The sequence below is a fragment of the Komagataella phaffii genome, chromosome 2 (assembly GCF_000027005.1).
Source record: "Komagataella phaffii GS115 chromosome 2, complete sequence".
Classification (NCBI taxonomy): Eukaryota; Fungi; Ascomycota; class Pichiomycetes; order Pichiales; family Pichiaceae; genus Komagataella; species Komagataella phaffii.
Window position 1 is genome coordinate 2,135,865 of NC_012964.1, and position 15,877 is coordinate 2,151,741.

General features: G+C 41.3%; 9 protein-coding genes across 9 annotated transcripts; 4 read left to right on the forward strand and 5 right to left on the reverse strand.

The window, feature by feature from the left end:
- Positions 1-113: 113 nt before the first annotated feature.
- Positions 114-1,439, forward strand: PAS_chr2-2_0132 (t-SNARE protein important for fusion of secretory vesicles with the plasma membrane; the record flags this gene model as incomplete). The annotated part of the gene is made up of 1 exon (XM_002492028.1): positions 114-1,439. The coding sequence occupies one exon, from the start codon at positions 114-116 to the stop codon at positions 1,437-1,439; it is 1,326 nt and encodes a 441-aa protein (XP_002492073.1).
- A 67-nt stretch (positions 1,440-1,506) lies between these two features.
- On the reverse strand, positions 1,507-2,928 carry PAS_chr2-2_0462 (uncharacterized protein; the record flags this gene model as incomplete). The annotated part of the gene is made up of 1 exon (XM_002492029.1): positions 1,507-2,928. One exon carries the CDS (start codon positions 2,926-2,928, stop codon positions 1,507-1,509), a length of 1,422 nt encoding a protein of 473 aa, XP_002492074.1.
- A 277-nt stretch (positions 2,929-3,205) lies between these two features.
- PAS_chr2-2_0131 lies at positions 3,206-4,738 on the reverse strand (the record flags this gene model as incomplete). The annotated part of the gene is made up of 1 exon (XM_002492030.1): positions 3,206-4,738. One exon carries the CDS (start codon positions 4,736-4,738, stop codon positions 3,206-3,208), a length of 1,533 nt encoding a protein of 510 aa, XP_002492075.1.
- A 692-nt stretch (positions 4,739-5,430) lies between these two features.
- PAS_chr2-2_0130 (Essential protein involved in maturation of 18S rRNA) lies at positions 5,431-6,507 on the reverse strand (the record flags this gene model as incomplete). Its single annotated transcript, XM_002492031.1, has 1 exon — positions 5,431-6,507. One exon carries the CDS (start codon positions 6,505-6,507, stop codon positions 5,431-5,433), a length of 1,077 nt encoding a protein of 358 aa, XP_002492076.1.
- A 122-nt stretch (positions 6,508-6,629) lies between these two features.
- On the forward strand, positions 6,630-7,415 carry PAS_chr2-2_0129 (ribosome biogenesis protein NSA2; the record flags this gene model as incomplete). The annotated part of the gene is made up of 1 exon (XM_002492032.1): positions 6,630-7,415. One exon carries the CDS (start codon positions 6,630-6,632, stop codon positions 7,413-7,415), a length of 786 nt encoding a protein of 261 aa, XP_002492077.1.
- Positions 7,416-7,557: 142 nt separating this feature from the next.
- On the reverse strand, positions 7,558-11,277 carry PAS_chr2-2_0128 (ATPase component of the RSC chromatin remodeling complex; the record flags this gene model as incomplete). The annotated part of the gene is made up of 1 exon (XM_002492033.1): positions 7,558-11,277. One exon carries the CDS (start codon positions 11,275-11,277, stop codon positions 7,558-7,560), a length of 3,720 nt encoding a protein of 1,239 aa, XP_002492078.1.
- Positions 11,278-12,225: 948 nt separating this feature from the next.
- Positions 12,226-13,356, forward strand: PAS_chr2-2_0127 (Mitochondrial cytochrome-c peroxidase; the record flags this gene model as incomplete). Its single annotated transcript, XM_002492034.1, has 1 exon — positions 12,226-13,356. The coding sequence occupies one exon, from the start codon at positions 12,226-12,228 to the stop codon at positions 13,354-13,356; it is 1,131 nt and encodes a 376-aa protein (XP_002492079.1).
- Positions 13,357-13,501: 145 nt separating this feature from the next.
- On the reverse strand, positions 13,502-14,080 carry PAS_chr2-2_0126 (Presequence translocase-associated motor subunit; the record flags this gene model as incomplete). The annotated part of the gene is made up of 1 exon (XM_002492035.1): positions 13,502-14,080. One exon carries the CDS (start codon positions 14,078-14,080, stop codon positions 13,502-13,504), a length of 579 nt encoding a protein of 192 aa, XP_002492080.1.
- A 542-nt stretch (positions 14,081-14,622) lies between these two features.
- Positions 14,623-15,864, forward strand: PAS_chr2-2_0125 (Subunit of a Golgi mannosyltransferase complex that also contains Anp1p, Mnn9p, Mnn10p, and Hoc1p; the record flags this gene model as incomplete). The annotated part of the gene is made up of 1 exon (XM_002492036.1): positions 14,623-15,864. The coding sequence occupies one exon, from the start codon at positions 14,623-14,625 to the stop codon at positions 15,862-15,864; it is 1,242 nt and encodes a 413-aa protein (XP_002492081.1).
- Positions 15,865-15,877: the final 13 nt, after the last annotated feature.

Sequence of the window (15,877 nt, forward strand, 5' to 3'; positions counted from 1 at the left end):
TGTATCTCCTTGCGCGCGCTCGGTTCTGACATATTTATAGCTATTTGAATAGTCTGTCTCACCCAGCGACTCTACCCTACTAACACGTAAGATAATTTCTGCTGAACGAACTGATGGGGCTGAAGAAACTATTGAAACTTCAACCTCCCTCTCAAGAGGAAATTGAAAAGCAAAATAGAGAAAACTTGCAAGCTCAGGGAGTTAGCATTCGCTCCGAGAAAAAGAGACCAGACAAGTTTGCCGCCTTTAAACAGTACGCCCAAGACAAGGTCACTCAATCTCCCACTTATAGGCCAGTTTCCAAAGAGTCTGTTCAAGCAAATTACCAGCCTTATCAAAGCGATCGAAAACTCAAGAAAGCTCAAGAGGAAAAGATCTCCGCTTCCAACAGTAATAACCCTTACGCTCAGTACTCCGATAGTTATGGGGCTCAGTCCGGAACCAATGGTTCATCAATTTCCAACTTAAATTCCCAAGAGTACAGTAGTGGACGCATCAATAACCCATATTCTAGCTACGAAAATTCGGAAAACGTGGCAGCTTTGGAACAAGAAGAAGAGTTGTCGTTTGGTGGCGCTAATGATGCTGGCCCTCAACAATTGAGAAGACTCCAGACCAACCAGACAGCACAAACTAATGGATTTTCTCAATTTGGTGACTTGAATGATCTTCCTGAAAGCGTATTAAACGCTCCTGTCAGTTCGCAAGCTCACGAGCAATCACTTATGACCCCTGAGGAAATCGAAGAGGAGGAAGAAGTTGAAGCGATTAAACAAGATATCAAATTTACCAAGCAACAGTCAGTTGGGTCCACAAGGAATACGTTAAGGATGGCACAAGAAGCTGAGCAGTCGGGTCAAAATACCCTTGGTGTTCTGGGGTCTCAAAGTGAACGGCTATACAATGTTGAAAGAACTTTGGCTTTAGCCGATACTCAGAACAAGATTGCTGATGACAAGGTCAAGGAATTAAAGAAAGTTAATCGTTCGATATTTGCTGTTCATGCAGGAAATCCTTTTAATTCTAAAAGAAGACTTAGAAGACAGGAAGAAGATATAAAGAATAGGAGGATGGAAGAGAAGTTGATTTCAGAACAGCTAAGATCTCAAGTCTATCGATCAGAACATCGTATTACTTCCAGTTTAAGAGAACAAAATGCAAAGTCAGAACTTCAAGAAAAATACGACAAAGAACGGAAGCTCAAAGAGGCTCAAAGGTACCAGTTTGAAAATGATTCTGAAGACGATGATATGGAGTTGGAGATTGCCAGTAACTTGGACCAAATTGGAAATGCTACCTCTAGATTAAAAAAACTAGCTGTGACCGCTAGTGAAGAAATTGATCACCAGAATAAAAGACTGAAAAACATCGAAGAAGATGCCGACAGGCTTGATATTAATGTCCACTTGAACCAACACAGAATTCAACATATACGATGAAGAAAATTTGAATTTAAGTTAATCATAGAGGGCTGGTGCAAATTAAATAAATAAATAAATATAAAACTTAATGGTGATGAGCGTCATGTGGAATAGGGTTACTTACGACCTTACCATCCAACACCTTACCCTTGGAAGTCCAACCACCGTAAGATACGGACTCCCCTAATTTAGCCTCGTATTGTTTTATTCTCTCCACCATTTCAGGACGGAACGATTTGATCAGACCTTGAACAGGCCAAGCAGCGGCATCACCCAGAGCGCAAATTGTGTGACCCTCGATCTCTTTGGAAAGTTCGTAAATGAGGTCAATTTCCTTCTCTTTAGCTTGACCGGTAACGAAACGGTCCATCATTCTTTGGAGGTATGTAGTACCCTCACGGCAAGGGGTACATTGACCACAGGATTCATGCTTGTAGAAAGCGGAAAATCTCTGAATGGCTCTAATAATGTCAGTCTGTTTGTTAAGGACGATGACAGCAGCCGTTCCTAAACCGGATCCAACATCCTTCAATGCATCAAAGTCCATCAACACATCCTCACAGACGTGTTTGGGCATAATTGGGACGGACGACCCACCAGGAACGACACCTAATAAATTGTCCCATCCACCTTTGATTCCCCCACAATGCTTCTCTAAGAGTTCCTTCAAAGGAATAGACATTGACTCCTCGACGGTACAAGGCTCGTTAACGTGTCCCGAGATACAGAATAACTTTGTACCTTGATTTCTGTCTCTACCAAATGAAGCAAACCATGCTCCACTTCTTCTAAAGATTGTTGGAGTGACAGCGACGGTTTCAACATTTGTTACTGTTGTTGGACGACCGAACAAACCAACACCTGCGGGGAAAGGAGGCTTCAGTCTTGGCTTACCAGCTTTGCCCTCAATGGACTCAATAAGTGCAGTTTCTTCACCACAAATATAAGCACCCATACCACGGTGAATGTAAACGTCGAAGTCGTATCCGGAACCACAGGCGTTCTTTCCCAGTAGTCCAGCTTTGTAAGCCTCGTTAATAGCTGTCTGCAAAGCAACAGCTTCGTTGTAAAACTCCCCTCTAATATAGATATAGGCCGCAGTGGCATTCATGGCTCTTCCGGCCAGCAGACAGCCCTCTACCAATTTGTGGGGCTCCTTTCTAATGATTTCTCTATCTTTACATGTTCCTGGTTCACCTTCATCAGCATTGACCACCAGGTATTGTGGTTCTCTGTTTGGGTTAGGAGGCATGAAACTATACTTAAGGCCAGATGGGAAACCGGCACCACCTCTTCCACGTAGACCAGAAGCCTTCAATTCGTTGATAAGCCATTCGTGTCCCTTGAGGATGATTTCCTTGGTCTTGTACCAGTCACCACGTTGCTGTGAACTCTTCAGGTCTTCACCATATTTACTGTACACATTTTGGAAGATACGGTCACTATCCTTCAAGCCACTGAAGAAACGCTTGGATACAAGCTTTCTACCCACTTGTTGTCTTAGCATGATTGTGACCTTTGTCTCTATGTGAGAGTTTAGTTTTCTGATGATGTTTCGATCATCGTTGATTGGCCTACATCGGACAACGCTCGTAACCGATGAGGTAAGCGAATACCGTTATGGAGAATTGTTATTTGACCAGTAGTAGAAGCAGCGCGAAGGCTAGAGTCCCCCACAAAATGATGTGCTGGAAAGGATAATGAACCGAGAATGACAATCCCTCTTTCTGTTCTACAAATTACCGAAGTTAAAGAATCTTTAATTAATAATAAATATAGTTAGCCTACAATCTTGCTGCAGAGTCACCTCTTGGAGATAGCTGCAATACTTCTTTACGAATCTGGTCACCAATTTCAGGGTAAACCTTGGAGAAGTATTCAAAAACCCTGTCTTGAATTTCATGGTTGGCAGCCGCAACGTGAACGGCAACGTTGTGGCAGAAGTTACGTTGCTGACCAGGAGTTTTGCCGAATACTTTCCAAAGCGCTCTTGGCTGTTCAAAATCGTAGCTCTTACTGTCAAGGATACCTCCCCAGTGGAATTTCTCAGTGTGAGCAGCCAAAACTTCTTCTGGTGTGTGTGAATTGGTCTGGATCTGTGCCTCTGTAGAGAATGGACAGAAAGAAGACTTGTAGTTGGGAGTAGACCCAAGGTTGCCATTGACAGTCATGGAACCATCACGCATCTGAGGGGTAAAAACAGGAGCCACTGGACAATTGACAGGAATCTGCTGATAGTTAACACCCAATCTATGACGGTGAGTATCTGGGTAGGAGAACAGTCGAGATTGAAGGACTGGATCAGCAGATGGCTGCATACTAGGGATAGTATGAGATGGAGAGAAGGCGGCTTGCTCAACTTCGGCAAAGTAGTTCTTTGGGTTTTCGTTCAAAGTGAATTTACCAAATCTCCTCAATGGGAAGTCTTTGTGTGGCCAAACCTTGGTCAAGTCAAACACGGAAAATGGTTGCTTGGCAGCTTGTTCTTGAGTCATGGTCTGAATGTAACAAGTCCATGAAGGATACTCGCCTCTCTCAATGGCGTTGAAAAGATCACCGGTGTGGTAGTCTGGATCCTCGCCAGCAAGCTTTCCAGCCTCTTCATTGTTGAAGTTTACGACACCCAGGTCCGACTTGAAGTGAACTTGTACGTAAACCCACTCACCTTTCTTGTTGTACCATTTGTAAGTGTGACCAGAGTACCCGTTCATTTTTCTAAGAGAAGCAGGAGTTCCACGATCTGAGAACAAGTACATCACCTGATGAATGGACTCTTGGTTGTTAACAAGGTAATCCCAGAACATATTGGCGTCCTTCAGGTTAGTAGCAGGATTCCTCTTTTGGGTGTGGATGAAATGTGGGAACTTGGATGGATCTCTGATAAAGAAGATGGGAGTGTTGTTGTACACAAGGTCCAAGTTACCTTCCTCTGTGTAAAACTTGGTGGAAAACCCTCTTGGGTCACGGGCACTGTCGGCAGAACCTTTCTCACCTCCAACGGTGGAGAATCGAGTGAAGATACGGGTTTTCTTCCCAATAGTATCCAAGAATTTGGCAGCACAAACGTCAGATATGTCGTCAGTCACCTCAAACTCACCGAAAGCTCCCGCACCTTTGGCATGCACAACTCTCTCTGGAATACGTTCTCTGTCGAAATGGGCAAGAGAATCAATCAATTGAAAGTCTTGTAGCAGCAGAGGCCCAACTTTGGGGGCATTGTTAGCGTGATTAGCGTTGTCGAAGGTGGCTCTCTCTGTAGCAAATACATCGGAGACAGGAGCACCATTTGATGTTGTCCATTTAGGTGGTTGAGACATTTTAATTGTAAGTCTTGACTAGAGCAAGTGTTATGGTGAATTTCAAGTAATTGAAGTGCTGGGTCTACAGCTTATATATGATTTTGGCCTGATGAGCAACAGAGGCTATCACCCCGCTGGGATAATGAAACTTACCGATTGCGGCAGGCTAAGCGAAAAGTCCAGGCCAATCGAGGGAAGTTAATTGCTCAGCTTTCCTGACTAATCCCAACTTTGAGGGGTGCATAGTATGGATTCGGTCTCGTGCGAGAAGCTTAAACTTTGTTCAATTCCATTAGTAGAGGGTATCATGGAACTTGCATGTGATGATTACTTCATATGATATCAGGTACTAGCAATCTCGATTCGAATTTATTAGGTAATGCCGACCGGAACAATAGAAAGACTTCAAGATTGCTAAAAGACCAATAAGAACGTGTACAGATGTCAGGCCATGAGTTTATTTAAGTGATCTATGCTACAATTAAGGTTACAGGAGAACCGCATTCGGAGTTCGATTACGTAGAAAAAAATGTGGTGAAACAGTTTCATAAGAGTTATATACTTTATTATTTATAGTTAAATATATGGAGAAGACTGTAGTTAGATATCAAAATCATAAATATAAACTGTGCGTATATTTCAGAAACTTCGACTCGTTAAATCTCTATTCAATTATTATTCCTCATTTATTATATATATGATTACACACTTTAGTTTCCTCTGCGTCTTTTTGCTCTTTCCCAGGCGGAGGAAGCAGTATTTTTATTCTTCCTCGCACTTTTCTTCATGTCTTCATCTCTGTCCTTGCCAAAGAATGACCAATCCTCTCCTGCAAAGGTGTTCAATCTATGATCTTTCTTTTGTTTCTTTGACTTCTCAGTAACCGAAGTTGGTAATCTAGTGAAATTGGTCTCCTCGTATTCTCTGATCTCTTCCTCTCTATCACGCTCTCTAGATGTCTTAACACCTCCTCTACCATGTGCCATGATGTTAGACCCAACACTCTCCGTCAACATAGGAGCCTCGTTGGTCTCTTGCAAGTATTCCTCCATACTCTGCAACTTCTTGTGCTTTTTCTTTGATCTTTCCTGGTTGGCTTCACTACTTGGAGGTGCAACAGCTGCAATTCTGGGTGGTCTATATTTATCGGAAGAACTTGAAGACAAAGGTTTGGAGGTGCTTGATTTGAGTTTCTCCAACATAGCTGAAGGGTTTGGTCTGTATGACATGCCTTCTTCTTCTTCTTCTTCCTCTTCTTCTTCTTCCTCTTTCTCAGCTTCATCCATCTCTTCTTTTTCTTCTCCATCTTCGTCCAACTGTTGAGTTTGTTTCTCTTTTAAATCTTTCTCGTCTTGCTCCATGCGAGTATATGCTCTTACCATTTTTTCTATTTGATACTGTAATCTTTTCTCCAAACCCTTGACTCCCTTATCAAGAGTAACTCTCTGCACAATACTATTTTTCACGATCGATTCTCTCTGAAAGTTAAACTCTTCATCCTTTCCATTTAACTTCATTCTCTCAATGTTACTTAGTATAATGAGAATCAGGCTATTCACGTAGGAAGCGATAGCCGAGTTCTTCAAGTCTAACAACGATACTCCTTCAACATCAGACCCCTCACCCTTGACAGCTTTTATGATCTCTGGAAGTTCACTATCCAAAGACCCCAACATTTCTTTAACGGCCTTCTCGGTAGTTTCCACTGAAGCGCTTATGGTCTCAATTAGCTCTTCCATTTTATCAGATTGTGTCTTGGAATTGCGTCCTAATATTTTTTTCTTCATCCGCTAAATTTATTTTTTCATGTCAAGTTACTGCCCGATACAGAAATTGCAGTAGTTCGCACATCATAAAATTTTTTTTTCAACTAGTTTCACCCCTTCCTTAGAATAACCCTTTACCAACCATGCCTCAGAACGAGTACATTGAGCAGCATATCAAGCAGCATGGTCGAAGACTAGATCACGATGAAAAGAAGCGTAAGAAGGCTGCCAGAGAGGGTCACAGAATTGCCAAAGATGCTCAGAATCTGAAAGGTTGGAAGGGTAAGATGTTTGCTAAGAAGAGATACTCAGAAAAGGTCGAAATGAAGAAGAAGATTAAGGCTCACGAAGAATCAAAGATCAAGGGACCTTCCAAACCTAAGGAGGATGACGGAGAAGCTTTACCCACATATTTGTTGGATCGTCAAACTACCAATACAGCTAAGGCCATTTCTTCATCGATTAAGCAGAAACGTCTGGAGAAAGCTTCCAAGTTCCAAGTTCCCTTGCCAAAAGTGCGTGGTATAACTGAAGAAGAGATGTTCAAGGTCATCAAAACTGGTAAATCCAAGTCAAAGTCGTGGAAGCGTATGATTACCAAACATACTTTTGTTGGTGAAGGTTTTACCAGAAATCCGGTTAAGATGGAAAGAATTATTCGCCCATCTGCCCTAAGACAGAAGAAAGCCAATGTAACCCATCCAGAGCTTGGTGTCACTGTCTTTTTGCCCATTCTGGCTGTAAAGAAAAACCCTCAATCCCCTATGTACACTAAACTGGGAGTTCTTACTAAAGGAACTATCATAGAGGTCAACGTTTCTGATTTGGGACTGGTTACTGCAGGTGGTAAAGTTGTCTGGGGTAAATACGCTCAAATCACCAATGAACCGGACAGAGATGGATGTGTCAATGCAGTTCTCTTGGTTTAAGTGAAAAAGAAAAGAAACGTCCTACAACGGTACTATCACACACAGTCACCTTCTTCTTTGTACATTACTACTATCTACCATCCGACTCAGGTTCAGATCTCAGGCTAGAAAACTTATAATACAACAACATATCACTATAAAATTAAATGTTTTGATCGACGTAGTTTTCCATTTCAACAGCATCTTGATGCACCCAAGAACCTTCTTCGTTATACAACTTTGCATTCGTAAACATTGTTCGTAGTTCTTGAATGAAATTATCATACGTGTCAAAATCTCCATCCTTCAACTTCTTTTCCAGTCCTGTAACACAAACTGGTTGCTTGATCAGTTGATAGTAGTCGGGATACTGTTGTTTGTTGGGTAGACTCAAAAATAAATCTACCCTGTGACGGTCTTCATCTTCGGGCTTCAAACTTTTAATCCCTTCAATTAATGACAGAGCCTTATCTGTGAAATCTGGCAAAGACTTCTTGGTCTTTTTTCCTTTTCTTTTTTTAGTTACTGGTTGTTCTTCTTCACCATCTATAATATCAGTGTCATTCACGCCTTCATGGAAAGAGACTTCCCAATCATCATCTTCTGCATCACCCAATCCCCTTTTAGCTCTTCTTCTAGCCAGAGAATCTTTCTTACGACGAATTGCATCTTCTACAGAATCATCATCGTCATCCATGGCCTCTAGCCATTGCTCTTCGGTCAATCCATCGTCATACATAACCCTTTTCTTTTCTCGGGTGCGCCCTAGTTCAAAGGTAGGCTGCTCTAAGTGTTTGCCAACATCTTCCTTGAATACTTGAGGCAGCTCTTCATCTGAGAAAAGTCTCGGATGGGTCTGTCCATCCATACGAGCCTTAGCAAGCCTATCGGTGTCCATTTTGTCGAATAAAATCTTTTCGTCTTCAGAACGTGCCAGTATCTCGTTTAGCTCGTCATCTTCCATTTCATCATCACTTTCGGCGTTGCCTTCTCGTTTCAATTGTTCAGCTTCAATTAATCTTTTCAGGAATGCTTCTTGCTCCTCAGAAGTTGATTTATTGTCGAATTTACCAGCTTGAATAACTTTTCCGTCAATGTCTAACTTTTGGTGAGCTCTTTCCAAGATAACTTCTTCAACCGAGTCCGTTGTGATCAGTCTTAAAATTCTCACTTCGTTCTTTTGACCAATACGATGTGCACGATCCTGTGCTTGCAAGTCCTGATGAGGATTCCAATCAGTGTCAAAAATAATGACAGTGTCCGCCGTTTGTAAATTCAAACCCAGCCCACCAGCTCTTGTGGACAAAAGGAAGCAGAAGTATTCAGAATCGGGGGCATTGAACGCCTTCAGCATGTCTTGTCTGTCATCAGCGTTAGTACTACCGTCCAACCTTAAGTATTTCATCTCTCTATATCTCAAATAATCTTCCATAATGTCCATTACTTGGGTCATCTGAAAGAAAATCAGAACTCTATGTCCAGTGGCACAGAACTTGGGCAATACACGGTCTAGCAACTCAAACTTAGCACTTGTTCTCCAAATTAAGTCAGCTGTGCTTCTAGTAGGATCAACAACATTTTCCACTTCATCAAACACGAAAGGATGGTTACATATCTTTCTTAATTGCATAATCTTGTTGTTTAGACCCTTAATACCACTTTTCGATACCCCGGGCCCAGAGGATGCGCCAATAAAAAGAGCATTATGCTTCAGCATCTGCTGATACAAAGCCGCTTGTAAACTTGAGAACTTACATTTGATGACTTTCTCCACTTTGTCTGGCAAATCCTTTTCAACATCCTTCTTCAATCTTCTAAGCAAGAAGGGACGAAGCACCTTATGCAATCTTCTAATAACCAATAAACTCTCCTCCTCAGTCAACTCCATTTTGTCTTGAGTACCTGTATTGGCAAATGGAGTGTTGAACCATTCATCAAACGATTTCACCGAATTGAAAATCTTGGGTAACACAAAATTAAGCAACGCCCACAGTTCAGGCAAGTTATTTTGAAGTGGGGTTCCTGTAAGGATAAGTCTATTCCTTGTGTGATAGTAATTTGTAAGCGTGTACGAAAGTTTGGATTTAGAATTCTTCATTCTGTGACCTTCATCAATGATCATGTGAGCCCATTTAAATTTACAAAGTAATGGTCTATCTTTTATGACGTATTCGTAAGTAGTCAGTAGGACAGTGAAGTTGCCGGAACGAATATCATATTGTAGCATTTTTCGTTGCGACTGAGCACCTTTGTAGACTATTGTTCTGATTGAAGGAGCCCACTTTTCAAATTCCATTGTCCAATTTGTAATTGTAGACAGTGGAACAATGACCAAAAACTTACCATATTCTTGTTTATACTCAATCAGATAGGCGATAAGCGAAATGGACTGGATTGTCTTACCTAGTCCCATTTCATCTGCTAGAATACCATTCAGATGATTATTATATAAAGACACCATCCATTCAAGACCTTTCACTTGATATTCTTTCAAGGTACCACCTATCAAAATACTAGGCTGTTTCACACCTTCTTTGATGCGGTGAGCAACTTCGTAGTAATCTACCTTCTCTCTTGTTGCATCTGGGTTCTCGTTTTCTATTTGTGGGGCTTGATTAACAACTTGAGACTCGTTTTGTTGAGCTTTCACAGCATTGGCTAAAGAGTCTAAGAAGGAGTTTGTTTGTTTTAAAAGATGGGTAATTCTTGTGTCCTTTGTTTGGTCAAGCAGTTTCAAATAGGCCTCCTCATCGTTAGCCTTCAAAGCCTGCAATCTCTGTTTAGCAGTCTTTTCAAGTTTTTTGCTTTCGTCTTTTTCAATGTAGCTATGAAGGTTTCCCATTACTCTTCCAAGATTGGATCTTTGAGTAGCTTTTTCGGATCTGATCTCTAAGAACTGACTTACACCTTCCAGGATCTTTTCAGATTTGCGTAACTGAAGATTCATTTCCAGCCGTTTCTTTTCCTTTTTCTGTTGCTCTTCTAATTGTTCAGCGAGACGAGCAGTCTGAGGAGCCCTAATTTTGGGCCTTGTGTGAACTGAACGAGTGGCAGCTAACCTTGTATGGTTCTTCGCCAAGTAATCAATGCTAGAATGAGACGAGGCAAACTGCTGGCTCAGCAAAGATCTTTTTAAATGTTTCTGTTTGTAAAGTAATCTCAAGGATTTGAGTTCAATCAACGCTCTCACCTTCAAGTCGTCTACCCCTAATAGCGGTTTGTCAGATGGGTTCGTAATATTTTCTAAATTGTTGACATCAAAGGTACCCAAGTTGTTAGGTAAATTTTCCAACTCAATAATCCTATTTGCAATCTTTTTCACAACGATCTCCTCATTCTGAGGGTTGGAAACGGCATGAACAGCTGGATCAGCCTTCTTTAAATCGGGCTGCAAACCTAGTAATTTTGCCCTTTGTTTATGGTCTTCCAGGGGTAACGCAATCGGATATTCAATTTTGCTGTCCTCACTGTCTTGATATTCCGAAGCAAAATCGCTTTGTAGATACGTTGGTAGATCAAGATCCTTACTTAGTAATTGCAAACCAACAACTTGTTCTCTTAGCAAATCAAGGTCCAAATCACCATCCGGTTTCACAGATGAGTAAAAGGAGTTCAAATCTGCAATATATTTATCCTGCTGTTTGGAAATGCGCTTGAAGAGGTACTCAATAGCGAGTTTGTCAGCTTGACTACCACCATTCGTCTCCAGTTCCCTGAATCGAGCCAACAACAGGTGCAATTTTTGTGTGGATTCGGGCATGGGCAGTACAGCTGGTTGAGCTGAACCATTCACAAACTGCTGTTTCAAGTCAAACATCTTAGAGTTGGTGCCATTCGGAGACTGTGATCTCTCAAGGGGAACAGGCGTGTTTGTTATTGACATTTTGCCTGAGGTTAGGAACAAACAAAAAGGTTGATTGATTTCAGAGAGATTCGTGTACTCTGATTATTCGAGGGTGAGTTCGGGGGTTGGTTGGTGAACGAAAAAAAATTCTGAACGGCTGAGATTATTAGGGATGAATCAGGTGGTTATAGAGCCGGAGATGGACTGGTATAGATAGTGGCACAACTGAGAGGGAGATGTTTTAGCCAAAGTATTACGTCTTTATCCTAGATAAGTAGTAATTATCCGGAGGCATTGTGAGATACCAGGTACCATAACCATACAACAGGTTCAATGTGGTTACAGGATACGATAGAAGGATTCATAGGAGCTGCATTACGACTCTGTTCCACTACTGGGCGTTTCAAGGTGAATGGAAAATAAACCAAGGAAGTGCTCTCTGGCTTTCTGGAAAACTTTAAGTCATCAGAGATTTAAGTCCCTCGGTTCTGCGTGGGCGCTAAAAACGATCCCCCACTAGCTAGCTCTGCTCTACTTCAGTCATGTCTCATGATCACGATCATGATTTGGTCATATTCGTGCACCACATAATTGTGTCCAATCAGGAATGAATAATTTCAAAGACGGTTGTAATGAGGCAGATGACATAATCAATCGACTGTAAACCTAGTGAGAGACTTTTACCCAATTGGCGTCGAAATAGCCGTGAAACCTAGCTAGATTCCAGACAGAAAACGTCTAGGGAATCGTAGAGAATATAAGGCTTTGAACGTCTGTACAGTTTCAGCTCAAATCTGCGGAATTAAATGATCGTCTAGACTGTAGTAGATTACAGTTATGTATCCCCGCGCCATCTGCGGAACTATATTATTCATCGGCTCACTTCTAGAATGCAGGAAAATTAGGTCTCCTCTGTGGGAAGCGGAGAACTATAAATACTGCCAATATCCACATATTGATTCTTCCTAGGCTATTATACTTTTTAACATGTCGTCCATTGCATTCCATACATTCAGAGGTTCCAGAGCTAAGATGGCTACGGCCCTCCTTCTGACAGGAGCCGTGGGAGCTGGAAGCTACCACTACGAGAAAAAGAGACGTCAATTTAACAATAGGAACAATAACAACAATAACAATAAGAACAACAAGAATTTTGCCAAAGCTCTATTCGGATTTTCTACAGGAACTGCTGCTGCCACTTTAACCGATGAGAGTAAAGTGAAAGTAGCTACTTTATCAGATATCCATTCTTTCAAAGAATACCAACAGGTCTATAATGATATCGCCAAGAAGATAGAGGACGAGGACGACTTTGACGTAGACGGATCTGCTGGACCTAACTTGGTGAGATTGGCATGGCATTCTGCTGGAACTTACGACAAGTACGACAAGAACCCTCATACCAACGGTGGTTCTTACGGAGGAACAATGAGATTTTCTAAGGAAGGGGGTGACGGTGCCAATAACGGATTAGCCAAAGGAAGAGAGTTTCTAGAGCCCCTTTTAAAGAAGTACACATGGCTTTCACACGGTGACTTGTGGACCTTGGCTGGTGTTGTTGCTATTCAAGAGATGGGTGGTCCAAAGATAAAATGGAGACCAGGAAGAAAAGATTTGTCTGAAGAGTACCAAGCACCAAACGGAAAGCTACCAGATGCAGCTCAAGGACCTGATTATGTTCGTAAATTTTTCAACCGTCTAGATTTTACCGATAGAGAAATGGTTGCTCTGATTGGTGCCCACACCCTGGGAAGATGTCATGTTACGAGCAGTGGTTACGATGGACCATGGGATTTTGCTCCTACCATGTTTGACAACGGATTTTTCACTCAATTACAAAAAGGAGTAGGTTCAGGTGAAGGGCAATGGCATTTGAGAAAATGGGATGGCCCTGAACAGTACGAAGACAACAATTCCAATTCTTTGATGATGCTGCCTGCTGACATGGCTCTTGTTCAGGATCCAAAGTTCAAGAAGATTGTTGATGAGTTTGCTGCTTCACAGGAGGCATTTTTCAATGAGTTTGCCCCTGCCTTCCAGAAGCTGTTGGAGAGTGGTATTCATTTCCCCAAGGAATCCAAAGAGTTGGTGTTCAGGACACTAGACGAGCAGAGTTAGATTCAACGTGAATCATATATTATTTATTTACTCATTTTATCTGATTATTTATTGATTAATCTTGTTTGGTTTTGTTGAGCTAAGTTAAGTTCTTTATTTACATACACACCCTAGTGATACCAGTCAATTCAGTGGTTTCGAAATCTCAGACAAACTCACGAGCCCTCCTCCTATACGAATTGCAGTCTCTTAGCCATTGACGGTACTCCTTTAAAGAACCTATTTTTTCACCGTAGTAATCTGGAACTGGGTTGGCAACAGATTGTCTCGTGGCATCAACTCTATTTTTCTTAATTCGATCCAAAAACACTTTCTGCTTCTCTGTAAACTCGTGGATAATCTTCCTGTGTCTCAAGTTGAAAATACCGTCCCCAAATAAAGGCCCTAGAAGATATCCTAAAACTGAAGCACCCATCATTCCAATGGCAGATGCCATAAATGGGTCAATTCCAAAGATTAATTCAGTTGGATTCATTTCGATTTGCGAAATATATCCCCATGAAGCTGAAGATGCAAACAGAGCACTGAATATGGAGGTTACCAAGTTGACTCGTCGTTGGCTTTTACGTAAAGCCAAGAATTGTTCCCAATTTAGCGGATTATCTGAGTGTGATTTTTGTGGTTGTGCCTGTTGTTGCATTTGAGGAACAGACAAAGCAAATGATCTGGTCAACATCTGATTGACACCTAAGGATCTGACACCGATATTTCTAATTGAAAGCATTTTCGGCCGTTTGCTAGTTTCAAGTAGGTGGAAATAGAAGGGTTGACTTGATCGTAATCGTGAGAAATTTGACCTTCTCTGAGGTAGTGCATCTACTAAATTGCAGATTCAAGATGATTGGGGACCATGAAGACATAAAGGGGTTGGTGGGGTTGACAGAATGATAATCCAAGGATCCAAGGAGACAGAGGCCTAAAGCGCTACCCAATATGTAGTACTACTTAGTTTTGGCCTTGAACTTGACTTGGCTCATGACTAATTTCTGGGATAAAACAAGATCGAAAAATTGAGAATATAGGGTCTTGAATACTAGCCTAGTTCACAACCATTAAAAAACCACCTATATTGGATGATCCAAATTACAATAGGTGCACCCTGATTGTTAGTTCAAGTCGTTGAACCACTCACTATACACAATGTAATAAGTTCGAGCTTACCTGAAACCTAATTCGTTATGAGCGCGCGCAGATGTGTTATCTCGAAATCTAAATATCTTTAACGGCGTCAAGTAAATCAAGAAACACGAACATCTTTTTCTAAGCATGTATTTGGGACGGTCGGAGAAAGATGCTTTCAAACCAAAAAAGAATCGTATACTTGTGCCTCGGTCATTAGCGATATATTTGGTGATCAGCGTACTTTTGACAAACTTTTTGGTTTTCCAATTGTTCAACATCAACCTGATTCCATTCCTAAACGGTCGATCTTCCAAGAATAATTTTGATTATCTGGTCAAGAAAGAGTTTTTGAACCTAGAAGAACCATATCGTGGTTTCTACAAAGAGGAGATTGAAAATCCTACCAATTATTTTTTCCCTACGATCGAACATGCCTCCCGATTAAACGAAATGGGATTAGACAACTTGTTTCAGTATACTGTTGACAAGCAAACCAAGGTTCATCAATACATGCTGGATCCTGAGTTAAAATATGAAGACCAGCCAAAGGGGAACGAACTAGACTTTGTTCGAAGAGAATTTTTGAGCAATGGCATGAAGGTGCATCGTGGTGCTAATTCTCCAGAATTGGTTATTGTTACAGGTATTGATTTTGAGACCTTCGATAGTAGCTATTTGGGCAATATTACACAGAATAGAATTGATTATGCCCAAAAATACAATTTTGGAGTCTATGTTCGTTGGATTCAGGAGTTTGCACCCCAGTTCAATAACTTTCAGCAAAGTAAGGATTGGACTAAGGCTTTACTTATGAGGGCTGCAATGCTGGCCTTCCCGAATTCAAAATACTTTTGGTACATCGATTCCAACTGTTTCATTATGAACATGGAAACTAACATCATTCCATACATTCTTGAACCACACGTGCTGGGTCCTATCATTTTAAGAGATCACCCCCTAATACTCCCTGATGGTGGCATTAAAACCTATGCTAACATAGACCCAAAAGATGTTCATTTGATCTTGACACAGTCAGCTACTTCCATTAGAACTGACAGTTTTGTTATGGTCAATTCAATCTACTCTAAGGCATTGCTGGAATATCTTTCCGACCCCCTATTTACCAATTTTAGCACCTTTGCCCATGGATTCTATGCTGGATTGACTCATTTGCTACAATGGCATCCATATTTTCTTTCCAAAGCGGTTCTCATTCCTCAGAGAACAATAGCTGCCGAACATTCTTCTGTAATTAGCGAAGATGAGAATGATATGAGATCTTACCATGAGGGAGATCTTCTGCTTCTCATGCCTGATTGTGTCAAAAATAATGATTGTGCCAAGATATTGGAAAGCTACACTAAGAAGAAGAAAAGCCAATCTTAGTTTCATAATAGAA